Here is a 27,009-nt window from a genome sequence, read left to right on the forward strand (position 1 = left end):
CTGCTACTGGAGTAGCTAAATGCCAGTAATTAACAAATAAAAAATGAGGATGAGTAAATACCTTTTTTGCCAGTTTTTGTCCATGTTAGCATCCTAAATTTAAAAGTTCAGATATATCTGAGAGAAAATTTTGGAAATATAACAATGGGAGCGAGAACAGAATGGAAAGGAGAGAAGAGGGGATAAAAGTAAAGCTGAAATAGCTCCAGATGAAAGCAACAGACAGAGGAACACATGTTTTTACATTATTAAAGGTAAAGTAAATGCAGGCCACACCATCAGGCATCCATCCAGCTCAGCTTAGGTCTTGATCCTCCAATCAGAGATAGATTGCAGAGAGGAGACTTTTATTTATGAGTCCGTTTTACTGTTTTGTCTTTTTAATCCTTAATACATGAAATAGCAGAGATTTCTTTTAGGTAGCAGAAAACCAATGCATTGGTGCAATTACAATAGAAAGGGAAAACTGCTCATAAATAAAAACTGTATTATGAGTCTTCACACAGTCAAAGCTCACTCAGGAAGCTCGTACATTCACCAGGCTCCATCCACTGTCATTCATATGTCTTTGCATTGCAGAGAAGTGTTTTCTGTCTCAGCAGGTTATTGTTTAATGGGCTAATGCATATTTGCTAGATGAAATGGTATTGTGCAAGTTCTGTGAGGAGGCCAGTTACCACTTCCAAATCGTAAAAAAGCCCTGCTTAGTCTCCTGGCAATAGAGGCGGCCAACTTCACCCATTGATTTGGGGGAGTTACATCAGGCCTTGTATACTTTAGCCCTATAAGCAATAGTATGCAATAATTGCAATGGAAAAATCACCTTGCTGCTTTATTTTTGTGCAATTTGTAAAACTAGAATATCATTTTTCCCCAAAAGAGTGACTAAAGTTTTCTATTTTAAGCCCAGCGCTATTTGTACATCTTCTAATTGCAATATCTTACTGTCTCCCAATCAAAAATAAAGCGCATGATATTGTGAGAATATGTTTTCTTTCTTTAAATTCTGCACCCCAGCAACACTCTGTGACCCTGGGTTTTTTTGTTGCTAGCTGGTGAATGAGCAACAAGAAAGCAGACCCCTTCTGAGCCCCTCCATTGACGACTTTCTCTGTGAATCTAAACCAGAAGCTGTTGCAAGGCCTGTAACATCAAATACTGCAGGTAAACGAAATTCTTTGCTATCCCTCACTGGAGAGAAATAATTTCAGTTTTATCTTAATTACGGTACATTTTTGTCAAGTGGTTTCTTGATTTGTTACTATTTGCACAAAATTACAAGCTAGTATTAAATTATAATTGCCTGATCTATTAGTAGAAGAAACTGTGTTTGTTACGTTTGAGGGCAAACCTGTTGCGACGCAAATCAGCTGTATTCTAGCAGATCTCTGGGGCTGAATTCAAGGGAACTTGGTTCAGTTCAAGAGGAAGCACATACCAGTTTGACCAATGCTCAGTCTTTGGTTTTGTAAAATTTTAACCTATGGGTAAGCCACACTTAATCTGGTTTTAACCAAACCCGTTCCTGACTCTAGAAAGATTTTCTTTCATAAAAATTTGAATGGGATGTCAGAGAAAAGAGCAGAGATATCAAAACAGTTTATCCAGGCTGAGTTTGGACACTTTGTTAGTGAAAGGATCTAACACGTTTCTTAGCTCCTTTGTGTTGCGGTGAGATAGTAGAACAGATAATAAAAATGAAGAGTGAAGCCTGAAAGCCTTTTGAATTATATTGAATTATATTTGAAGCATATTGTCCTTTGGAAGTGTTTTTAGAAATCGGCCTCCTCCTATTCAGTATTTGTGCAAAGGTAATCAAAGCGGTTGAGCAGATCAACTGAGATACAATAAAATCAGCGTAGTGCTACTGTGTTCTGTTTCTATCTCATAAAAATGAATTGGCTTGTTAGAAGCCATTTAATTAAAATCTATATACATACAAGTTATTAAAATGAATAATTGACAGCTGGATGATTATCTTCACATCTAATTAATATGTGTCTAAAGCAGTATGCAAGTTCTAATAACAAAAAATGGAACACTGGCTGAAATAACAATTGTAAATAATATTTTTTTCCTTTTATATGTAGCTAAAGATGTTACAGGGATGAATAGAAATATTTCAGGTTGTTTAAGAGTGGTTGTTGTAAAAAAGTAAGTATCTGTAGATCCTATATCTGCCATGAATATCAATCAGATTTGGGGGGGTTAATTAGATTTATTTAATAAGAAAATAAACATTTCTTATTCTATGAAGATTGATGAAATTCAGTGATTTACCAAGAACACAGATAAAGCACTGCAAGAGATAGTACAACTTGATTGGTCAAAACCACCCACCCTATAAAATGATGATGAAGAGGGAGTTTATCTATCTTTTATGTGCTAAAGAATTTTAAATGTTACTTTTTAAGCAACTTTTAAATAAAGAACTCAGACTGAACACGCCTTTCATACTGATATAGTCCTTAATAGAAATAGCAGTAGAATTTATAATTATATTCACTATTTGTCCCCCAAAAGATAAACAGCAACAACAGTAGAAACCATTACTAAACATTCCATTATTCCTTCATGACCCAAGAAGTTGTTTCCTCTTCAGCTTTTTCCGAAATGGCAGGTGGCACAACAGCAGTGCCGTAAGCTGCTGTTACCAGCGCTTGATAAAGCATGAGATTTAACCAAATCTTATCTAGAAGGTCAATTGTCCAGGGAACCTTCACAACATAAGAAAATCTGTAAAGCCACAGCCTTAAGACCTAAGATGTCTTTAAGATTTTCAGAGGAAAAGTCTTTTATGCAAATCAGGCTTTTTAAAACCACATCCAGTTAAGCACCTGAAATCCCTAGTCATATTTGAATGTGCTGGTCGTTATCTTCAGCCAGGAAATATACACCTACTCTAGGCAAATGCAAATACATTAGTAATTTTTTTCCAATTAAACAAAAAATTTAAAAAGTGAGCTATTTGAGTTAAAACAACATTAAATTCTAACATTTTGTCTCTAAGTATTATCAGCAGGTCTGGATCTCTTGGATCTTAGTGAACCTGTCTTACAAACCCAAAACAAAGTAAAGAAATCAGAGAATCCATCAAGAAGTGAAGGCTTAAAAGCTTCAACCCACAGAAAGAAGACAGACAATTCTGACCTTATCAGTGTGGATACTGAGCAGAAAGTCCAGACTGTCAGAGTTTCAGACAAGTCTTCACTAGATTTAGGTAAGAGTGTAGCTATTCTATCAGTGCTATGTAGCCTTACTTAGCACAAGTTGCTCCTTGCTACTATCACAAAATAACGAGCAACACCAGACTTTTTGTTGCACCGCATTTTAGCAGGGAGCGTAACCTTTCTTCCACATTATAAACCACTTGAAACACTTCGTCACTGCAAACACATCTTGCTTTTGCCTTTGCCATCGTAGCTATTAAGTTGTCACTAAATGTGCAAATAAAGTTTTGAAAGGATTCTTTCAAAAAAGAATTTAGTCAGCTTCAGTAAAATGGTAGAAAAATCTACAGGGGTATCATGGGAAATGGGTAAAGCACACAAATCAGAGGAGGCCCATACTGGATGTCCTTTTCAGAACTGCAGATGTCAGAAATGCACCCCATATTTGTAAATACTGCTCTATCTATGTATACAAGAGAAAAAAAATCCATTCTTGACAAAGGAACTATATTTGTACAGATTGAAAAAAAAATCCCAAGCACAACTCAATATCTGCCAAGCATGATCTATAGATGAGCTTTGGAAAAGGTGAATTTAATTTAGTTCCATCCAAACTAAATTACTTGCACTGCAACTGAGAAATTTGCAAGGTAAATGTAATTTATACCAAGGTAGCAAATTTTCCACTCATCAGCACAGAAATTCTTTGAGAGAACTTTATCTTCAAACAGGAGCTGAACATTTAATTTTTGCAAAGCAAGTCCAACATATGACTGAATAAGATCAGTTGCCGTCACAGTCATTTTTAAATGGCAGTCACTAAAAGAAGTTGTATTTTTATGATTTTACTACAATTAGGAAATAAAAAATATCGAGAACTGTCAAATACTTAATATAATTTTATCAAAAGTTCTAAATTACACACAAATCACTGATGTTAAGTCAAGAGCTCCACTGACATTCTGACCATGAATGCTAACAGATTTAGAAAAATGTTGTGAATTCCCAAATACTGTCACAGAATATCAGCTAGAAAGCTGCACATTATTTCTGTATATTGGACTTTAACTAAAATATAGTCTTTGGTGGCACCATTTTCACTATGACCTATATTTAACAGAGGAGGTAAAATTTTCTGCAGTAGTTTCTTTAAAAGATTCATATTTTCTTTTCTTATTTTTCAGTTGATATTCAGACACAGCTAGAGAAATGGGATGATGTCAATTTTCATGGTGACAGGAGTAGCAAGGCCCACCCTTCTGCAGAGCGAACATCGTCATCATCTAGAGCTCCATCAAAAGAGCTTTTATGGTACAACTGTTTGCTTTCCTTACATTTCCAGTCTAGCTCTCTTAATTCACAGAAAGGCTCACTTGATGACAAGTCATATTATTAAATCTGTTATGATTACATTAAATGCGGTCAAAGAGATATTTTGGACAATGTACCATAAGCAAGTACACTATAAAATGACATTTTGATGGCAATTTTTAATGTTGTGAAAAGTAGCAGGTGCAATTACTAAATAACTGGTGGTGAGAATTCTACAGAGGCAACCAGTGACCCAAACGCAATGACAAACATATGAGTAAAATGAGCAAAAATGGATACTTGGCAGTGATTTGACGGGCACTGGATATCCAGTGTATTTGGGGTTTGCTACCAAGAGGGCAGAATTTCTGTGTGTAACTGGAAGAAGCAAGATAAAATATCCAGCCAAGTACTACCTTTCACGCAGTTCAACTAAAATTGCAGGGGATGTAAATGAGGGAAGAATCAGACTTTGCCTTTGGGAACAGTTGATGTAGATTAATTCTGCTGCCTTCTTGATATGTAAGCAACACTCATTCGCTACATTATGCATGACCATAATTAGCATTTTCATACATGAGAGGCAGTTTTCTGACCAAATAACGCTTATCCTGTATCTTAACCTGCCCTTTATCTGTGTGTTTCATTAACCTAGAGCTTTGCTCGAGTTTTGCTCAGTTAACTTGATTTTGGTCTCCAGGGTTTTGTTGTCTAGGAAGAAAGAATACTGGGATATTGTGGCACAAAAATGCACATATGCCAAGGTGAAGTCTTGTAATATGGTTGATTCTTAGACACTGACTGCAGGTACAGTCTGGTGTCATTGCCTAACCTCATTTTGCCCGGCTATGAAATAAAAGCATAGTGGGAGAGGCAAAGTCTTCATTCCATCATACTGGTTTCATGCCAATACATACCCAGGGCTCTGCTGGTGAATCAGCCTGACTCTGTTCTGTTGTATTAACTGTCTGCATGCGACTGAAAAGCGCAAGAGTGGGAACGCTGAGAAGGGTCCAGGCACTTTTGGTAACTGCAAATTAAATAATTCTGTTAAAAGAAATAGCCTAGTTGACCAGTATGTGCTTATGAACCTGAAAGACATAAGGCAGCATGTCTTAGTGTGCAGTGATGAGTGTGTAAATGTGTTATTTCTAGGTCCACGGAAAACAGATCACAGTCTGAGCTGACTAACGTCAAGAGTGCCTTGGACTCTGATTCAATGTCAGAATTAGAACTTGCACCTGCAACACAGGTAAGAGGATTTGATAGATTAAACATTAACATAAATTAACAATTGAAAGGCAAGTAGGAATTGTCCCACTGGCTAACTGTTCACATTCTGGAAGAACTACTTGAGGAATATTTTCAGGATCATCAGTTGAAAGACTCATACAGCCGAATGTTCACACAGCTTCCAATTAAGATGTTATGAAACTAATTTAACTATGTCAGCATCTCAAACATTCAGAGTTAAATACCACAGTGAACTGTGACCTTCCTGTACAGAGAGAAAGACTTCAAACTACAATTTACAGCATCATCTTTTTTGCCTCCTCCAGTTCTAAAATTCAGACTTCTAATGGTTCCCTCTCCCTGTAATATATCTATTCTCAAGGTCTCTTGGTCAACCAAGGATCCCTAGATTTGGGAAATGGCTAAGGAATACAGGAAGGAATCATTAGACCAACGTTCATTAGCAGTTTATCTCCAGAAGTGGGAGACCGATGCGGTCAAAGGACTTTTTCCTGCTGGAAAAGGAGCTCTAATAGAGAGGGATCTGGGCTGAAAGTTTGCAGATTTGCCCAGTTCCACTGCCACATTGCATATTGGGCAGGACCTTGTGGAAACTCTTACACAGAGTTGTATGGTTTTAGATATGTATGTATGCATGTATATGTGCAAACACACATTTATATAGGCATTCACATAGATCAGGTTGCTTATACACCTTCTTTCCTACTTCTTATTGTTTAACTGAAAAATTTCAAGTTCGGCCAATTCCACTGGCAGGGGGAAGAGAGAATTGTTTGCTGGATTAACTTTTAGTTGGAAATAATTTTCTCCACTTCCACAGCTATTTTTAAGGCCTGAACTTCAAAACCTTTCTGTCAGATGGAAAATCTGGAAATTAATGGAAAATAATAGCCTTATCTGAAAATGGAAAAATGTGACACTAAAACACCAAATGTCTTTCCTGAGATTACGCAGCAGTTTTTGCAGAAAACAGAAACAGAACCCAGTTATCAGGGTCCATTCCTGTGTTTTGCTTAGGAGAAAAGTCTCCTTTACTTCCCTGCCATCTCTATGTTACAAACGGGACTTTTTTTTCCCTTTGGAAAGCCTAACACTAGTTGTAATACACGATCTCTTGCCTTTCTGTGCAATAGATTTCTACATCTAAGTAATGGAAAAGATCTATTGCATAATATCATCCACTTGAGATGGACAGGGTGTTTGTCCAGCTTATCTTTAAGTACCTCTAACCCCTTTTTAGGAGGCTGTTCCTCCACCGAATAGATCTAAATGCCAGGAAGTTTGTGCTTAGCTGAGATGTGTGTAAATCAAGTAGACAGTCACAGAATTTAAGTGTTGTGGCTTTCTGCAAAGCAGTTACAAATTTAGTATTTCACATCTCCACTTTATATGGTCTATTTCCTGTTTATCTTCCACTAGAATAACTGAAGGACCAAAAATCCACATTTTTAATTCAGTATAAGTTCAGTCAGTTGAGGCTCCATACTCTTTTGTAAAATGACTGTATTTCAAAATTAAAAAAAATGTGAAGTTGAATCAGCCAACTTGAAAAATAAGCAGAGTATAAAATTCTTATCTGTTGTTCTGGTGTATTTCATGTTTTGTTTCGTTTTATTTTATCATAAGCTGCTTTTTTTCAAACTTGTGATCCATTCAAGTCATTAAATGTTGTTAAATTGGTAATTAGTAGTGCAGAGAAATGACCTGAAGTGATATTCTACGTAGTTTACTTATACATTTAGTATTTTCATTCACTGCCTGCTTCATCCTGCGTACTCTTGGACTGCCAAATTGTCAGCTCCCAACAAACAGCCTCATCTGTCTTGACTGAGTTCTTAATCTGCTTGTAAAAGAAATCACGTTAGAGCTTTTATCAAAGCATGTGTTTTCCATACTTTGTCCTCTATAGATCTTGTCTATCTCATTTAAGGGTAACCTTTGCATATGCAACAGATTCTGCCGAGTCCTAAAGATTTCCTCTTGTCAAACTTGCTGCAGTTTTCCATCAGCGATTTCTCAGACAATCACCTTCATCACTCATCTTTGACATGTTAGATTTCATTCCTCAAAGTGAAATACTAAATAACTAGGTCATATTTTCATTAAAATTACGAAATCTTCTTAACAAAATCCTGTGTTTACCAGCACGTATGCCAATACAAAATCACACAGGCATGCTTTGAACGAATAAGGAAGAAACGTGTTTGAAGGCTGGAACGGGCAATAGCGTGGTGGCTGTCACTGGATGTGGCCGCCTTGCTTCTCAGTATTCTACTCACATCAGACGTCACCTATTATTAACTCTTAAAACTGCATTGCCCCAAAGTATTTTTGTTCTTTCTTTTATCTGCCATTCTGGAAAGTTCCTTGTTACGCTTTTGTTAGTACTGAGATATCCTACAGTGTTTGTGATTTTTTTGGAGGGTTTTTTTTTCTCTTTTAATTACAAACTGCAGAGGAAGATAATATGTTCAATCGTATATGCGTAAAGTCTGCTCGTGTTTTAACTCTCTAAATGCCTCCCTGGGCATTTTAGATATTTTATTGCTCACTCAGAAGGCATACAAAAATACCCTGACATGCTAAAAAACTGTACCTAATACATCAGCACTCTTAGACAAAGATAGAGTGCAAAGCCTGTAAACCTCAGAAATCCGCAGTTTGGGGCAACAGTATTTAGAATGCAAAGTTTATTCCCCAGTTCTCCCAAATGGCTACAGTAAGACTAATGGCCTGAGCTCCCCCTGGATGTGCCAGGTACTCTAATGAAATGAAGAGTTACAAGGGACGGCTTTAGCTCATTATTTGAAGACCTGCTCAAAAGTTAAGACTATAATTTGAGCCTCTCACCAACAGTGAAGGTCCAACAGCACATAAGCAGACTACAAACGCAGGGAAGTTTGTGCAAATGCATTGGAATGGAAGATTTTGTCCCTGAAGACAGCAGCCAGTGATCAGCTACAGCACCTCCGCTGTAGAGTGGTGAGCATATCAAACCACAGCGTATGCGGAGTGTCCGCGCCTCCGACGTGCCCATTCCACCCCGACCCCTGCCCCACCTTGCGGTCCCCTTAAGGGAGGCAGCTGCAGAGTCTCACTCCATCACCAGCTGGAGATGAGAAGTTCTCCAGTGCTGGCACTCCATTCCCATCCCCTCTCTTCCTGCACCAGCGAAAAGGCAGCATGTTTGTTATTTGTGGGGTCTTTCATTTCTGGGTATCACAACGCAGAATACGACTCTGCGTTGTCTATACGTAAATGCACCTCATGTGGGTTTTGCTAATGACTTCTTTTTTTCCCTCTGGTTGAGGGCAGGTATGCGTTAAATGGAGGAAAAGGTATTTTTCTGTGGGGATCTTGCAGGGACAATGCATATGCTCTGACATGTGGCAGAGGAGGGGACTTCTGTGCTTCTTGTCCTCTTCCCGCTCGCCTCTCTACTACCCCAACAACCTCACTCTCCCCTTCTGCCTGAACATCCTGATTTACACTATTGTCCTTGACCTAAGGAAATTGCAGTCACTGGAAACAAAAGATTAAAAGGCAGAAGTAATCAAACAGTTTGCAAGAGCCAACTCGTGAATACTGAAAAGGCTAGGAACATAATTAATGTCTATCAAAAGAGTTTTGTGTCAAGAAAACCAAATTTAATTCTTTGATCAGAATACGGGCCGGGTTGATAAATGTTGCCCTGTGATATTCTGCAAGATGTTTGAATTAACGTACCATATTCTATTTTAAAATTAACACCATGCAATATGAATAAATCAGCTGCTAAACAGATCAAAACTGGGTATCTTAAGTTCTCAAGTACAGTAGTTGTTTACTAGGAATTGTAATCACATGGGGGTTCTTCTGTGACTCCAAAGAGAAACCATGATCTTTGATATTATTGATCCGTCATAAATATGCAAGCCATTCCTGAGAAAATTTGCATATGATGCAAGAGTGGCATGAAAAAAATGTAAATAAGAGAGTCATAAAAATGAGCTAGTGACCAAGACATCTGTCGAAATATATATTCCAATAGAGTCACTTGAAAAATCGTACATTTCAGAACAAGACTGCAGGCTCTACTTACAACAGTGTGCTGGAAGGCAATTTGAAAAGAATCTCTGGTTCAGAGTGTACGAGAACGTCAGCATGAGAGCTCCCTGTGCAGTACTGGGGCAAGAAGAGCGTGTAGACGCAGACATAATTAGCAGGAGATAGGGGATCACCTGATTTCTCTACAGAGAAACGGCAAGACAGGTACTGGAATATAGGCTTCGCTTTGGTTGACTGTATGGCTATGAAAAAAATAAAGCTATAAAAAAATAAAGAGGGAGAGTAAAAGAGACAACAGAAGGTTGAAGTCTGAATAAAATGCCTCTTAATGAGAGAATTTAAGATCTCAATCTCTTTATATCATTTAAAAGACAATTAAAACCTGATTAAAGTCATCAGTATCTTTCCACAGAGAAAAAAAGAGGTACTAAAAAGTGCTTTAAACTACTGGAAAAAGAATAAGAAGTGATAGTTGGAAACAGAAATTAAAATTAGCAAGAGAAACAAGGAAGGCAATTAAACAAATTTGCAAAGTGATAAGATTAAGGTCTCTTGATAACTTTAAATTACATCCAAGCACCTTCCTCAACGACATATATTCCAGACAACCTCAGTTTATTCTCTGTGGAACGTCAGTCTCATCTGTGGATGCTGAGTGACAAATACCATCACGTGATATACAGACAAACAGACGATTTGAACCAGTTATCTCTTCTGCCCTAAATTCTATTAATCCATAAAATAGCTGTTTAGTGTATAGGATTGTCTTTGGGTATGCTTTCAAGGACTACCTGAAATCTCTTCCTGGCCTCACCAAAGAAAATATATATTTTCCAAACAACATGGAGCAGAGATTGTTGGTGTGAAAACAAACGATAATCCTCAGAGCAGACCTTCCCTCCTGCTTTCTGCTTCCCGTCACTTCCAGCAAAGCCTGAAAGCCAACACAGAGGAAAGCAGAGAGCCCCCCCACCACCACATGCTTCTCACAGAAATTCTGCTGTATTATTCTTTTCTAACCATACGTGTATCATCAACACAATGTACATTTCACTCATCAATCTGTACATTTCACTCATCAATCTCTACTTGAGAGACTGAAGACTCAGGAACAAAACAGAAATTTTAGGGCTAGATTGACAAACGAATGTCATCTTTCTAGGCAAAAACCCCTGTGCGTACATACGGAGCCACACGTGTCTGACCATGCCCTGTGCGTTACTTATATGCAAACCCCGGAACGGATTGGATGTTTCATCCCAGCAGTGCGCATTCCAACACTCGCAGATACAGCCCGACGAGTCTGAAGCGAGCAAAATGAGTCTTTTAGCTCTGTGGCTCATTGAAATCCAATATTACAAGTACAGTCATCAGAAATATAATCACGTAAATTAATGTAATTGGGACCATGGTCAGGCAAATGGCTAATGAGTTTAACCTCTGACAAACACGAGGGCCTTAAGGGATTAGCAGTCAGAGCTCTCTTTAGCAAGATTAGGCCACTTTGTGCTTTTCTCTGCCACCATTGAATAGTGTTTGGGTTTGTACCGTGCCTTTTGTGCAAAAAAAATAAAATGTTTTCAATAAAAGAAGAGGGAGAAACTTGTTATGTACTTCCAATGGGATCGGCTGATAGTAAGGCGCAGAAGAGAGAGCTACTGATTGTAAAAAAGACTTGTCCTTCCAGTGAAATCCGTAGCAAACTTGGTTCTCCAATGTGATCCCAAAACAAACCTGAAAGAAAAACACAAAATGTACGGGGAAAATGAGATGCTTTCTTCCTGGAGCATAGTGAGTGGAATGTGTTGCCACAGTCATAATACAGGAGAAGGAACAATTGAGTTAAAAGTCTTCTACAAAATAGTCGGCTCTTCCCTTTGTAGCCCAACTCTTGCATTGTCTTTTCTTGGATGTCTCTTTATCTTTCATGCATCTTGAGTGAAAAGAAAAGTCTGGAAAAGATAAATTACTCTGCTTCCCATGAGGAATGATCTCTGCTACAGTGTAAGGGAATTGAAGCAGGGACAGAACTAGTTTTGCCCAGGAAAAAGGCCACTTGGAGCTCTAGGCAATTAAGGAAACAACTCAGAAATGTGGCAGAGAGTATGTCACCTCTTTCTGATTTATTCTTTTATTTTTTAGGCACGATCAACGAAGGAGCAGCGTTGGGGAGGGCCTCTTCTCTCCAGAAATCACTCCTTGGAGGAGGAATTTGAAAGAGCGAAGGCAGCTGTTGAGGTATTACTTCATTTACTGTTTTCATTTTCAGGTGATGTTCTGTGGATTCTGATTCATCTTGCAGGGCAAATATAGGAGAAAGTTAGAACTGGATTACTTAAAGCAGAGAAAATATACGTTTCCTGGAGTTACTCATCTAAAATAGCAGTTTCTCCTTAAAAAAAAAAAACAACAGCCCTTTGCTATAAATGAAGATTAGACAGAACCAACTTTTCAAGCTCGATTTTTATGGCTATAGCAAGTGGGTCAAGAAAAATTCCCCACAAGTGTAAGTACTTCTAAACTTAAAGTATAAGTGTGAAACATATTTTTCCCCAGCAACTGAATGTGTGCAGTCAGTTATTTAAGCTGAGACACAAACCAATTCTCCAGAGTGAAACTGGAATTCAGCATCACTGATAAACAGAGCGATTAGCTGCTCTAACGGGCAACTGCACGTACAGCAGTAACCATGCACCAATGAATTTTTGTAATTAGTGGCTGGATGTTAAATGCAGGAGTACTCTCGTTTCCTGAAAAATTGATTTAGTTTGAAAAAGTGCAGGTATTTGGATAGTTCTCCTATTGCACTTCTGTTTTTTTCACTAACTACTACTTTTCCAACATGAAAAATGCCTCTTGAGTGTTGTCCTCTACCACTAGTTCCAATTGAAATTCCGATCCTGTCTAGAGACAAGGTGGCATACAGGTTTTTTAACAGAATCCAACAAAAAATTAGATATAAGCATCGATCTTGAGCATCATATCTTCTCAGGGACTGAGTCGGTAACCCTTCCAAATCCCATCCCCACCCAGAGCCAAGGCAGCTGCATCCACCCAGGCCGAAAGCTCAGACTGAATTATGTATCAGCTGCTGGAATGAGTTTTTCAGGTAGAAAGGATGAGGCTGTGAACTGATTGCTCAAAGCTGATTATTTTTAGCATGAACTGCAGTCTCATTAGTCTCCAAACATCTAGAAGACTTTAAGGATATTTGGGTTTAGATTTAAATTTTAGTGTCTGTATTTTAATACTCCTCTAACTCAAGATTTATACCATTATAATTCCAGTGTTGGCAGTTGAACTATTTTAGATTAATATTGGTTGTTTACAAACAAAACTAGGCCTAAATCATATGCTGGCTTCTAGCTAGAGACAGAATTTCTTATTTAAGGAATTAATTTGATTTGTAGGATTTGTTCATGATATGCTAAGGTCAGACTGCATGGATTCATCCGTGGTTTCTCAGGATCTTATCGCACAAGACTAAAATGGGCACAATCAGTAAGTCAGCTGAACTGTACACGGAATGCATTTTTCTTGTATTTTCTGAGTGCGTTGTTTTTTCCTGGTGAAATAGATTCTTTATAAACAGCTGCTAGTGACACACAATAGATTTTTTTGATGTCCCACATCATACACATTTGCTCCTGGCAGGAAAGGAGAGACTGGCTTTCAAATTGTCACTGCTGAAGATGCTCTAGATCTTCCTAACTGCACTGCAGCCTGATCCTGAGGGTGGGACTTCTTGCGCTGTAATCTGTGATGGCGATAGAGGGAATCTGATGAGGAACACCTCTGTGTTGCGGTTAGCGGTTAGGCAAATGATGTCAGTGCTCTTGCAAATGCCAGAAACTACATGTGATGGGGACTTCCCAGACATTCAGCAGAAAGAAAAACGAGTTGAGGCCAACAACAGATAACAAAACGTTATTGAATTACTTTAGAGAGAAAAGTAAGGAGTAGAATATATTGTAAAAAAAAAAAAACCCTGCACATTAAAAGGTCATTCTGAGACAACAAAGACAGGTTGTTAAAATGCTTTAGTGTAGTCTCAAAAACTGCTATTAAAAAGAATCTAATGAAATGTTTCCCTAACTGTGTAGCCAGCAGTCTTATTCTTTCTGCTTAAAATAGAAACTTGGACCAGGTAGTTAAAATGTAAAGGAAAGGATTCTTCAAGACCTTATAGAGCGGTTATTTCCATTTGCATATGAAAAGAGGAGAATTTTCATCCTAGCTAAAATGAAGTGGTAAGAAAGCTAGAGTGATTGAAATAAATTGCAGCCCATCTCAGAAAGATTAGTGCTTTCTTAAGCAGAGAATAGACACAGTTCAAAAATTCATCTTTTAGGCTTTGGGTGTTTCTGTAATATTCTTCAACTGGGAAAGCTCAAAGTGGTAAGATTAGCCAGAAAACTGATCAAGAAAAGGAAGCAAATCTCAGGTTCTTTGTGGCCTAGTTCGAAAGGAATTAATTAACAATTCAGTAAATGAAGACACCAAACTTGATCCTCCACCCAGTATTCACTTTAGAGCTTTGGGAATGGTTTTAAGATGTCAGACTTTGCGATTAATGAAGATCCTTGAGGTAATTCTTTCTTAAGAAGGTTTAAAGATGTCTATGCCATTGGGGAATCTTTTAAGAATAAAGAGGTAAGTAAATTAGCTCTTTTACCAGAGAGGGTCCAGATCCACTTGCCGTGGTTGGGTGCTTGCAGACTTCGCTACTTTTTCTGTCATTCTGAAAATTGGATTTGATTTTTGCCTCATCCCTCTGCTATGCACGTGAGGGAAACACAAATAGCCTAAAGGCGTCAAGATTTCCAAGTACCATACCAAATATTTTTTAATGTAATCTTTCTAACAATTAGCTGTGTTTCACCAAAAATTGGTATTTTGAATTTTTAAAAAATGCCAGCATGGGGATTCAGAACCATCCTGTACCTATATTCTATTAAAATGACTGTTTTACCATCCACCATCCTATTGGTAAAGAGTTAGAATAAATAAAAATGAAACCAAGGAAGTGCAGAAACTTCCAGCTGAGAAATGTCTCAGAGATGGGAAAAAAACCAATTTTGATATTTTCTTATTCCACATTCTCTGATGTAGAGATCAAACTGCAGATGCCACACTGTTTTGTGAGCTTAGGCAAAGGAAATTTTGAGCTGTCCTTCTCAGCATCATTTTATTTACACCACCATTCACATGAGCCATCTGGACTATAATATACTGCTATGAAGTGTCAGAACATATTACAGCTAAATTATGTGACAATAGTTGGAAGAAGATGGGATTAATTCCTTCTAGCCTAGGAAAATGTAGTCCAGAATCATCAGTTTTGTGGTTCCCAGGAACACTGGTTAGAATCCTTTCTGTACCTATGGTATTCCTGGCTCGCTATTTCGACATCCCTTTGGATGTGCCTAAGTGCCTAAACCACATTCTAAATTGGGATCTAGGAGTCGTTCAGATGCATTTCATTTGGTACTCTCCCAAATCACAATGGAAATCTTTGCCTTGATATACATTTTGTAGCTCTAAACTTTACTAAAAAGGCATACTTCGAATTTTGTTTTGAGAAGATATTGGCTAAGGAAGTCTGACGTAGTTAGCAGGTAAGCCTGCCTTACTGCGTCTTGCACATTGAATAGTATGTGGATGCAGAAATTCAAAGAAAGAACAACCATAGAAGCTTTCTTTCTTATGCATTGGTCAAGAAGAAATATTGAGAATTAATTTTTGGCAGTACAGAACAGGCAAAATTCTACTCTTAAAAGTTATGAAAATAGGTATGTTTAGAAATTAAGCAGCAATATTCAGAAAGTGCACCCCCCACCCCACCCCCTTTCACATTGGAAGGAAAAAGCCTGGAAATATTTTGCCTCCCATTTGTTTAACTGCTTCAGCATATTTTTAAGTACTAAGAGTAAAAATAGCCTCTTTGACAAAATGCAGAATATTCTGCTTGGAAGCAGTCAGATGGTACGAACATTTTTCCTGGTTGTCATTCCATTTAACTGCCGCGGATGATCTGAGAACGTGTTAAATGTGTTCAACCGGTCTCAAAACTTTTGCTATGTCCAAAGTAATTTGCTGGCATTAAGGTAGCAAAAGCATTGAAAGGAAGTAATTGGCACCAGTCACATAGCAAATAGAGTTAAAATTAGATCTAGGAGTCTTGATCCAAAGCCAGATTTTCAGAAACACTCAATATTAATTTAACCCTCCTGCCACTGAAGTCAATGAAAAAATTGCTACTAATGGCAGCTGAGATAGACTTAGACCTTTAACAAAGACTCTAATATTTATGATCGTCTTCCTCAAGGACATTAAACTGCTCTGCTGTTGACATTGTTATGTCATGGCAATATTATAGCGTTTTTTCGGGTGCCATAATTGTGCATGACCCAGTGGCTCAGCACAGCTGTGCCATACCAGTTTCGGAAGCCCACATACTGGCTGTGCTTAGGAAGCTGTCGCTGGGACTTCAGCCCATTTGGCCCAAACAAGCAAATCTTTGCTTATACAAAATAACAGTTGGGTCCTGGCCCGTGTCCAAGTAGCATATGATGAGTTGAGAGACTCTCCAGCAAAACAGGTCTTCTCCCTATTACATTTTTCCTCCACCTTTGACTCACTACAGATAGACACTAAGCGTGGCTACTTGAACGCATGGTAATTCATTAGCTTTTTAAGTGGAGTATGCACAAGTGAACTTATGTGTCAATTATAAATTGGTAATTAAGCAGCAGAATTTGAACTTCAGACCTAAAACCACTTATATGTTTGCCTACAATCTACAGAAATGTGATTTGATATGTTTCCAAACCGTTGGTTCATCAGGGATTTTTGTGGGATAAGCAAAAATTCTAATATAAACATCATATATATATATGTATCTATATATAATTGCTTCTGTAAGTTCATCTGTTTAAAAAGGAATTTCTCATTACTTTTCAGTAGTTTTATTAATATTGATCTGCAGGAAAGGGAAATTTCCAGTCCTTTTCCTCATCCTGAATCTCAAAATGACTGCTAGTAAAACGATGGCCAGGTAGTTTTTTCCTCCATGGAGGAGAGGTTTGCACTGAATGCAAAGCAGTTGATAGAGACGTCTCTTGAACAGGAAGTTAAAGAAATTCAAGTGCCTCTGCTCATGGCTGATAAGAGTAGAAGAGGGAGCGATGTGATTCATTACCTTAGCCTTTTAAAACCCTAAACAGACATTTCAGCACAATCTCACATCTATTTAAAAGACTATTTCCTTCACATTTGGAATGAAAGCAAATTTTGAAATCTCGGAATTTGTTGTGTAACAGAGTTGTCAAGTTCTGTTCATTTCTGTTACAAAGAGTGAAATCTCCTCTCCAGGAGTGAATGATTCCCATTCGTTTCCTAGTCCACAGGGGAATATCACAGGTACCTTCATAAATCCCATAATTGCATAATTCAGACAATTCTGAGTCTCCTGGAAGAACGTGCTGGGTATCAGGAGGCACACGCTCCAGTCTGAGCCAAAAGGAAACGCCCGTTAGATTTCTAGAGAGGGGATGCACCTTCCCATTTGTAAAGCACCTTATGATTTCCAGCAGCTGATGTTAGCCAGAGCAAGTCCTCCTAACCCTCCACACCTACTCTCAAACATTCTCATCACTGACACCCAGATGCTGTCATCGTCTGTGCTTTCCTTTTGCCAAGTACCTAAGGAGGGTTGGAGCAAGTCACGCAATCACAGACTAAGCAAATCACGCGTGGCGATGGAGCAGTGGCAAAGCAGGCAGTCTCATAATGAAGATTCAGACAAAACTATCGGGACCGGTTTACAATACCTTCAATTAATTTTGATTAGCACCTCACTCACAAATAGTTCTGTCTAAACTTCAGTCGATTTATTTGTGCTGTTGTCTTTGACATGAATAAGCTGAGAAACTGTGCCCTCAGTAGTGGCAGTTCACTGAAGTTCTGGCCACGTCCTGGTAGGCACTGGAGAACTTTGCAAAGGCTCATAGTGCCAAGCATACATTCTGCCATGGAACTGCTTTTCAGGGACTGTGACTAATGCGTGGAGGCTGAAAAAATAGCACCTTAACTTGGATTCTCCCCTCTTTTTTTTTTTAATCCTATTTCAATTTCTTGGCATCATTTTCTAGTAGCCACAGTGGTTCCCTCATTCTAGTCATTACACATCTTAAATCTCATCATTTCTTTTTCTCTTGTATACGCATTTTTCACTCGTGTCTTTGAACTGAATTTTAATCTGACTGTACAGTGTTATAATCCCTTATAGGTTCCTCTCACCATCACGGTTTATGATAAATATCAAGATTTCTCCACTATGTCAAAAAGCCCCATTTGTATTAATTCTCTTGTGCAGACACCCTCTGTCTGAGCCTTGCCATTACTCTTTTACATAGTTGAAAATTATGCTGAATATACCAAAGTGGGATTCTTGTTGTCTTTTAAACTGTTTTAGCTATTGTTATTCTTTAGCATGTATGCTTAGTTGATTTTTCTTTTTTTCTTTCTTTTTTTTTGCCAGGGACTAGCAGCATTCATTTCCTTCAAATCTGATGTAACATTTTGCTGTTAGCATCAGTAAGATGCAGTGTAAGCTGCTGCAAATCCTGCTGCAAATAGAACATACGCTGCCTCTGAGATAAAGAGTTTTCTGTTGACGAAACGCAACAATACAAGACATGAAATTTAATTATATGGAATTCCAATTTTGTGCTGTAGTATTTCAGTCAGTAATGATTATTAATAGAATTAATACTGCTCAGCAAAATTGCCAGACTCAGACCACTCACAGAAAGAAATTAAAAGCTTACCATTTTACTTTAAGGCTTAGGTGTTCATTTTTCTTCCCTTTTTCCCCTCTCTCTCTCCTAGTCAGATACAGAGTTTTGGGATAAAATGCAAGCAGAATGGGAAGAAATGGCTCGCAGAAACTGGATTTCAGAGAACCAGGAAGCACCAGGGCAAGTCACCATCTCAACTATTGAGAAGGTAACACACGGTTTTTTAATTCAGTACATCCTTCCTGTGAAACTTTGAGATCAGCCTCGGCTATTCAAGGGAACCCAAGCAAACTCTTTGGACGTGGAAGCTAATTTTACCCAAAAGAGCTCGTCCTCTTTAATTGTCTGTGAGTGGGGTAGATTTAAAAGACCTTGCCATAGCGAGACTACATTTAGACTTGCACACTGCAAGAATTCTGCTGAAAGGGTCACAAAGCAAACTGCTGGATTGTGGGCACTTTTGAAGATGGGCACTTAAGGAAGAGCAGCAAATTGAAAAATCTGGGCTGGCACATTCAAACACTGTTGAGGATAGACATGCTAGAGATTCTGTCTCTCTTCTTCATTCCCTCCATTGTATGTTTTAATTTGATTTATATTATGTAGCTGATATGAGCATACCTTTACACTGCAGTGGCAAGAAAAGAAAAAGGCAAAATTTTAAGAAATATTAAAATAAACTCAGGTGCTTGCAACACTGTTCTGTACCTTGAAGGTTAATTGAAGATTTCAGGCTATTAACTGGACAGACATCAGGTTACAAGCACTGGAGGCAGCCAGCTGCTTGATGTGTGCTCTTTACCATCAGACTGGAGGTACTGGGCTCGTGCCAGGACCAGTTCTGCTGTTACTGCAGTCAGTGTGAGTTGTGCCCATTATCTGTGATGGGAGCAGGAGAGCCCAACATGAGGACCAGTAAGTGTAACTCCAGAGCTAAAGTAAACATAAAGAGAGCAGAAACATAAGTGTCCGGTGATGCTCGCTTTTTACACTTTTTGTTGTCAAAATTTCATGGGGAATCTCATCCCGTTTTCGTAGAACAAGGGATGTTTACATCCAGTTGGAAAACAGTGAGTCATTTAATTTTATAGAGTTGCCATTCCGTGCTACAGTGCTTCGTCATGAGTCCATTGTCTCTGTTCTCCAGGGTTATTATTTCCATACTGAGAATCCCTTCAAAGACTGGCCTGGTGCTTTTGAGGAAGGATTGAAAAAAATGAAGGAAGGTGACCTGCCCGTTACAATCTTGTACCTGGAGGCTGCTATTCTACAAGAACCCAATGATGCGGAGGTATATTTACTCACGTGCCTTTTACTGGTAAAGGAAAAGGGGGCTCCCTTTAGCATGCAATGATGGAATGATTTCAGGGCCCAAACTTTTGCTGATCATGACTGATTGAAACAGACGGAATGCTAACGGTGGTTTTGGAATAGCGTATGCCTTGAAATAGATAAAGGTGAGCTCTCCGTAAGATGAGACCCTATTTTTGAAATTATAGCATTTCCAAGTTGTCGTTTAAGCGTATTCAAAAGAGACAATATTTCAAACCTTTCCTTCTTTTCCTGATGTTTTCAAACGATCTTTTAAACAATGCTATTGAAAAGATGAACACTTGATTTAACAAGAATGCTGACAAATTTTTAAAAGTTATATCAATTTCCACAATATTGATGTTTTCAATGAGTATATATTTAAAGTCAGTTTCTATGAAACATGAAAAATATTTATGGTGTAAGTATCTATGTCTCTTTGAATCTATTGCTACATCACATTAAGCAGCAGTATTTTGAAAAGCAGAGAGAACCCTCAGATCCTCTGGAGTCCCTTAAACCTATACAACTTAATAATTGTTCTTCATTGTTTTCCATAAAATTCTTGCAACATTTAAAATGTACAATACCTCAAATTTAAGAAATCAGCATACACTGACAGAATACCTTTGCATTCATTGATTATAAATATTATCAGGCCCAAAGACATTCAAAACTGCATTGATTGGTACTGTTGGTATGCACGCCACAGAAAAATCCGCAGTTAGTGCTCGAAAGATCTGCTATTTTTATTCAGCCAGCTGCTTAACAGTAGAATTAGTTGTGACTCTGCTTGCAGTTGGGTATATATAACAAAATAACACAATTATGATTGTTTTTGCAGGCCTGGCAGTTCCTGGGCATAACACAGGCAGAGAATGAGAACGAGCAGGCAGCCATTGTCGCCCTCCAAAGGTAGATGAAAATAATTGCTAAATAAGGGGTCTGATGATTATTAGGTAACAGTGGCCTAAGTATATTTAACATCGTAATTATCTTGTAACATAAAGCATTTAGTTAACTAAGTAAGTAAAGCATTGACATAGATATAGAAATCTTCCCAGTGACTTCAGAGGGATGACTAGCAATTAATATTTCTGTTTTCTTAAATAAGTGCAATATTTAATCTAGTAATTTAAATAGTTGCACAAAGGAAAAGCTACATGGCCTGATAAACATGAATTAGACATAATGCAAATAAAGTGACTTTTTAATATTCTAGCCACTTGGCATATTTTCTGGAGCCTGTGAAACCTAATGAAGAGGTTTTCTTAACTGGAACGAGCTCCCTTCAGCTGCTGAATACTAAACTGACAACATTTTTAGGTTGATAGAGATGTGAAGCTCACAGTATGTGTCTATGTAAAATACCAGTTCCAAAATATCAGCATTATTATTATCTTTCTGTAGTGGGCTTTCATGTTTCCATGTGAGGCAAGTACCCTCTCCACATTCAGTTGCATTAGCAATGTTAACCATCGAGTCATTTCACCTAAGGATAATCTAATTTATTTATATGTAATTTATTAGCTTACCTGGATAGAAATCCAAGGGGTTGCCTGATTTAGTGCTTTCTCATCCCCACAGTTTTGAAACGAGCAACAGTGATGTTCACAAAAAGAAATTTTGTCTTCAAAATACTTTTTTGTATAGCTGCAAACCATATTAAATTGCTCACTTGAATTTACATAAAGCTGCTGTTTGTTTACTAGACAGATACTATAAAAATGAATCTCCCTACATTTACTCATGACCAGAAGGACAGAAACAAAACTTTTTTGCATACGTTTATGTACATAGGTGTGTGTGCACAGCAATGTGCACGCGCATGTGTGTGTGCATATGCTTAATGCACTTCCCATAGAAAAATAAGACAAAGTCCCTTCTTTAAAGGATGACTGGGTAGACCTTACTTCTGTCAGTGATTTTTTTTAAGGCAGATTATTTTGGAAGAATTCAAGAATAGTGTTTGGCTAAAAAAATACCTTAATCTGTTTTTATTTTCTGCCTAGGTGCTTGGAACTACAGCCAAACAACCTAAAAGCTCTGATGGCCCTGGCTGTAAGTTATACTAACACTGGCCATCAACAAGAAGCCTATCAAGCTCTAAGAAACTGGATAAAGCAAAATCCAAAATACAAGTATATAGCAAAAAGCAAAAAAGGGTCCCCAGCACTTACCAGGAGAATGTCTAAGACATCAGATGAAAGGTAAATGCAGTGTAAATCCTGATGGTGGGAATTTTAACGACATCACTAGAAATGATGGTGCGTGCTGTGCCCCTTTACTCTGTAGAAGTCCAGCCTGTTCCCTGTGATGGAAGCCTCAATGTCTCCACTGGCAGGAGTGGGAAGCCACACAGGACATTTGGTTTAGCGACTGAAGGCTGTATGTTATTCCAGCCCTGGCACTTAAAAAATAATAATAAATAAAAGAGCTAAAAAGAGATGCTTTCCCTCAGCTCCCACCACTTTCCTCTGACCCTGTCTGCTGCCTCTGTATTCCTTCTAAACAAGCTCTGGGTTGACAAGATCATTTAGCATAAGCAAAAATAAAACATGCAAGTCCTGCTCAATAGCTAAGTGTGTTATTCTATTTTGGCTTCATCCTGCTGACATCTGGTGTTGTCAGTGCAAAGGTTTTATGAAGCCTACAGTGGGTACAGAAGTCTTACATTTTGGCAACTTTCTTCAGGGATCTTCGCTGGTCGCTTGATCTGTTCTTCTTAAGAATGACTACTATTTTTGCCAGTAAATAACTCTTTTATGTCTGAGAAACTCATCTAATTTAAATAGTTTTAATAAGCCTTCATGTTATCTCACTTTGAGTTCATTATATAGGTGAACTTTTTTATTCCAAACATGAGTTTACAACAGCACCTGGAAGTAAATCTTTGCCATGATAAAGTTAAGAAGCTTATTTTCAATTTTTAGGAGTATACCGCTTCTGATAAATCCACTACGAGGATTCTAATTTGCAATCAATATTGCAATATTTGTAAAGAACTGTAAGATGGAACTTTCAGTTATTTTTCACCCTTGTCTAGCTCATTACTTGAAGAAGTAAAGGATTTGTACCTGGAGGCTGCTCACCAGAATGGTGATATGATAGACCCTGACTTGCAGACGGGACTTGGAGTTCTTTTCCACCTGAATGGAGAATTTAACAGAGCAATAGATGCATTTAGTGCTGCTTTAACGGTTCGACCAGAGGTACATTTTATGCTTTTACATTTTTAAGAATTTAGCTGGCCATTTTCTTTCTCCCCTTTTGATCAGGCTAATATTAATGAGATGTCACTTCAGCCATTAAAATTTTAATACCTGAAATAGAAATGTTAATTACAAAACAGTCCCATTTAGAAGCAGATTTATACAAGTTCAATTTCTAGCTGTGTGTGATTAATTGTACTAGTTATATAAAGTTACCTATAACCATGAGTCAGAACCTCACATTCTGTGTCAATTAAGAGAAGATACAATACTGTTATTTTCTGCAGTCCTCCTTTGAAAGCAAAAATGCGCTATTATGTCCCTTTTTGATAGCTACAGTAGAAAGTTCATTTTCTCACCAGGACTATACGTTATGGAACCGTCTTGGAGCGACCTTGGCAAATGGGGATCGAAGCGAGGAAGCTGTGGAGGCCTACACGCGTGCTTTAGAAATACAACCTGGCTTCATTAGGTCCAGATACAATTTAGGGATAAGCTGCATCAACCTAGGGGCATACAGGTAAGTTACAAAAAAGTCAGACGTCATAACTACCAATTGAAAATTCACTTTCTAGCTGGAGCTATCTAAGAAAAAAACCATCAGAATAGAGCTACATAATCTCAGCTATTGTAAAATTTGTAATTATTTTTTACAAAGTACTAACAAAGCAATGATACTTTTCTTATAGCCACAAATTCGATATAACAGAACTACTGAATTTCTATTAAAAGAAAATAAATCCCTTATTCAGCAAGCTGCTTAAGCATTTTTTTAGCTCTAAGTGCAAGTACTTTTATTATAATCAGTGGGATTTTTCTCACACATAAACTTAGTCCTGTGCTTAAGAGCTTTTCTAAAAGAAAATATAAGAGCCTGTCTTTAGAAGAGAAACTTCACTTAAACTGCTTCAAGTAGTTAATGCCGTCAAAACCACTTTCAGTACATCCTTCAGGAATCACAGGTGATATTCCAGGCTGTCAGCTTTAAACAGTTAAGATGAAGGGGAGCTACACAGCAATGAAGACAATACCCCAGATGTATAAATAGGCTGAGTTCTGCATTACCACAAGCCACATCCAGTTGTTTAAAGAAAATCAAGCAAGAATAACACAAAGAGACCGATGAACTGCATTGGAAAATGATATACTTGAGTCTAGCATAGAGCTTTAGATAGTTTTACTCTAGTTGTTAAGCAAGTTATATTGCTTGTTTCTTTTTTCTTCTTCCCTACAGAGAGGCCGTCAGCAATTTTCTCACTGCTCTCAGTTTGCAAAGAAAGAGCAGGAATCAACAACAGGTTCCCCATCCTGCTCTATCAGGCAATATCTGGGCAGCACTTCGAATTGCTCTGTCTATGATGGACCAGCCAGAACTATTTCAAGCTGCCAATGTGGGTGATCTAGACATTCTCTTAAGAGCTTTCAATCTAGAGCCGTAATAAAAAGTATCCACAAATTGATTAAATTAGGAAACAGAGAACTCTTTTATTACTCATCTCGAAATGACCACATTTTCCAAAAGATCATGGCTGTAGATCAGTAGGGGAATTCTCTCGGACGTTGTTCAAAAAGGAGAAGTTCAAAAGCACAAGATAATGTAAATAAAGTCAAACTCAAAGGATTGAAATGAGCTGTGGCTAAGCTGACAAAGCCCTGAACTAGATGAAATAGCCATTTCTGAAGAATCTTCATCTCATGCAAGCTATATCTCTATATGTACACAGCTATACAAAGAAAAATATATTAAGAACAAACCTAGATAATCATTATTGCACATGAGAATGGCAAGCAATGCATCCAAGGAACCTGCTTAGTAGCTCATCGCACTACGCTGACATCACTTTGCCCTACAACGTGGATTCCCTATCCTTTGGTTTCTTTGTCGAAAAGTCTTCTCAAGGTCCATTTTTAACAGAGCTCTGAAAATAGATGCATGTGAAATGGATGCATTTTGCTTTGAATATATTTATTAGTTGTCAGTCAAGAAAATTTTTGCTTCCAAAGGTACCTCGAATTATTTGGGCCCAGTTCTGCAGGCTCATGGAGTTATAAACCATGCGCGATGTTAAGAGGAACGGAGGTCTTTGGGATTAGGCCACGTCCATATGGGAAAGGCAAGTGTTGCCAGCAAAGCGGTAATTTGCACTAGAATTGTTGCTGTTTAAACCAGCTGTCCTTGATCTTGGACAGAGTGCATCTGCTTCAAAGGAGCTCAGAGCAGGATCTGCACCTATCTATCTACTTATGCACTTTAACCTTTCTTTTTGTAAAAAAGTGCTATGCTGCTATGCTTTTATTTTGGTTACTAACAACAGAATGTACAGGATAGCCTTGTTGGCATCGAGGACCAAATATCATTTCCTGAAATGCGATGAGAGGGTTTTCAATATTCTTATGTTTAAAAAATGCAAATACAGTATAAACTGCAATATCTAGTAGAAAGATTATTCTATTATGCATCCATCAGGTACTGGAAATACATGCATGTGCATGCACATACATGTTGTATGTGAATTATGTCATTTCAGAACATAATAAGCCACAGACCTTTATTGCTAATAAAGGAAAGTCTTCATAGGAGTTAATGCCCACAGACCACGCTCAAGGGAAAATTTTCCCTGCAAACAATGGTCTATATAATGCTTGTAGGATTGAGACTAAATTTGATCCTGCCGTTATGGTAAGCAGTAGCAGAAGTCTCAGTGACCTCCATGATATCAGACTAAATCCTTAGATAACATCATTATTTGTAGCTGCTTAAAAATGTATACATCTACACCATCTTAATTTTCCCTGCTTGGATGAATGGAGAACAGCACCGGCGGCAGGACCCTGCCACAGGATGAACGGATTGATTCGACTACAGTCAAACACATTTAGCTCAAGGTGAACGTGTCAATCAAAGACAGGAATAGACATTTTTATGGAAGTAATTTTCAGTTGTTGGTATTTTTAATGTTTTTCCTAAATAGTGAAAGATAAAAAGTGGGATTAGGTGGCTACTGTGTTGATCTGTGGTTAGGAATGCAGTGTGCAGGGTAGCTATTAGAATGTGTTAAAGTGGGACAAGAAGCACATTTCCTATAAACAGCATTAAAAGAAAAATCCAGCTCAATCAGCTGGATAAAAAAAAAAATAAAAATTTAACTGCAGACATCACAGAGAAAGCAGCTCTGTGGGAATTGGACAGTTTCACCAGTACAAACATAAAGTTTCTTGCAGCTGTCTGTTATTTTGAGCAACCACTTAAAGGAAAATTCCATATAAGACAGTGTAATCACTGCATCTAATCACCAACTATAGTTTGTTAAATAAAAATAATAAATTGTCATTAAAAAAATAAAAGGCTTACCCTCACTCTCTCCCACAGAATAGAGAAGATGAAACAGCTACAGGAATTTTTCTAGTAGTGCTTTATTAGTTCATTGTTCATATATATATATATATTCCTGTTTATCTATTAAGCGTTTCATAACTGATTCCCGGAACTTCCTCTAAGGACTGGTTATCAAGGACTGGCTGGGAATGTCACTGTAGCTAAGTGGGCTGCTGTATGCATATCTGCTGACAACAGTTTGCTCTTTTGCTTTGACAGCGATGTGTGATGACAGCTCTTTATTGATAAGGCAGAGCAGAAGGTGCAGTGCAATTGAATCTGGGAAGTGATAAGAGGGAAGGGAGGCAGCTCCGAGAAGAGGCTGTAAAGCAAAGGCATATGTGCTTAGATTGTGCTTGATGCCCTGCCATCACACAAGTTCTTCTAGAATATCCTCTGTGCCGTTGTGTAGGATAATCAGTGCTTATCCAGAGGAATTAGCTGTTCAAGAGCTTTATTTTTATACCTTTCAAATAAAAAAACCAAAACCCTTAACTGCTTGACTTCTCAGAGACAGAACGACAAGG

General features: G+C 38.0%; 1 protein-coding gene across 10 annotated transcripts in view; it reads left to right on the forward strand.

Annotated features, from left to right (window-relative positions):
- The window catches only part of PEX5L (peroxisomal biogenesis factor 5 like), a 109,357-nt gene extending 82,942 nt beyond the window's left edge, over nt 1-26,415 (forward strand). For 6 of the 10 annotated variants that reach the window (XM_074590321.1, XM_074590324.1, XM_074590320.1 and 3 more), the window contains 12 exons: nt 1,053-1,164; nt 3,011-3,220; nt 4,355-4,481; nt 5,637-5,733; nt 11,925-12,020; nt 18,675-18,791; nt 19,731-19,874; nt 20,739-20,809; nt 21,907-22,104; nt 22,941-23,106; nt 23,469-23,626; nt 24,341-26,415. In XM_074590321.1, coding sequence (XP_074446422.1) covers nt 1,053-1,164; nt 3,011-3,220; nt 4,355-4,481; nt 5,637-5,733; nt 11,925-12,020; nt 18,675-18,791; nt 19,731-19,874; nt 20,739-20,809; nt 21,907-22,104; nt 22,941-23,106; nt 23,469-23,626; nt 24,341-24,545 — 1,701 coding nt within the window. In that variant the 3' untranslated portion in view covers nt 24,546-26,415. The remainder of the gene's footprint in view (nt 1-1,052; nt 1,165-3,010; nt 3,221-4,354; nt 4,482-5,636; nt 5,734-11,924; nt 12,021-18,674; nt 18,792-19,730; nt 19,875-20,738; nt 20,810-21,906; nt 22,105-22,940; nt 23,107-23,468; nt 23,627-24,340) is intronic. The other 4 variants (XM_074590327.1, XM_074590328.1, XM_074590323.1 and 1 more) reach the window with 1 other exon arrangement.
- The last annotated feature ends 594 nt before the right edge of the window (nt 26,416-27,009 follow it).

This window comes from Larus michahellis, chromosome 6, assembly GCF_964199755.1.
Source record: "Larus michahellis chromosome 6, bLarMic1.1, whole genome shotgun sequence".
In the NCBI taxonomy this organism is placed as follows: domain Eukaryota; kingdom Metazoa; phylum Chordata; class Aves; order Charadriiformes; family Laridae; genus Larus; species Larus michahellis.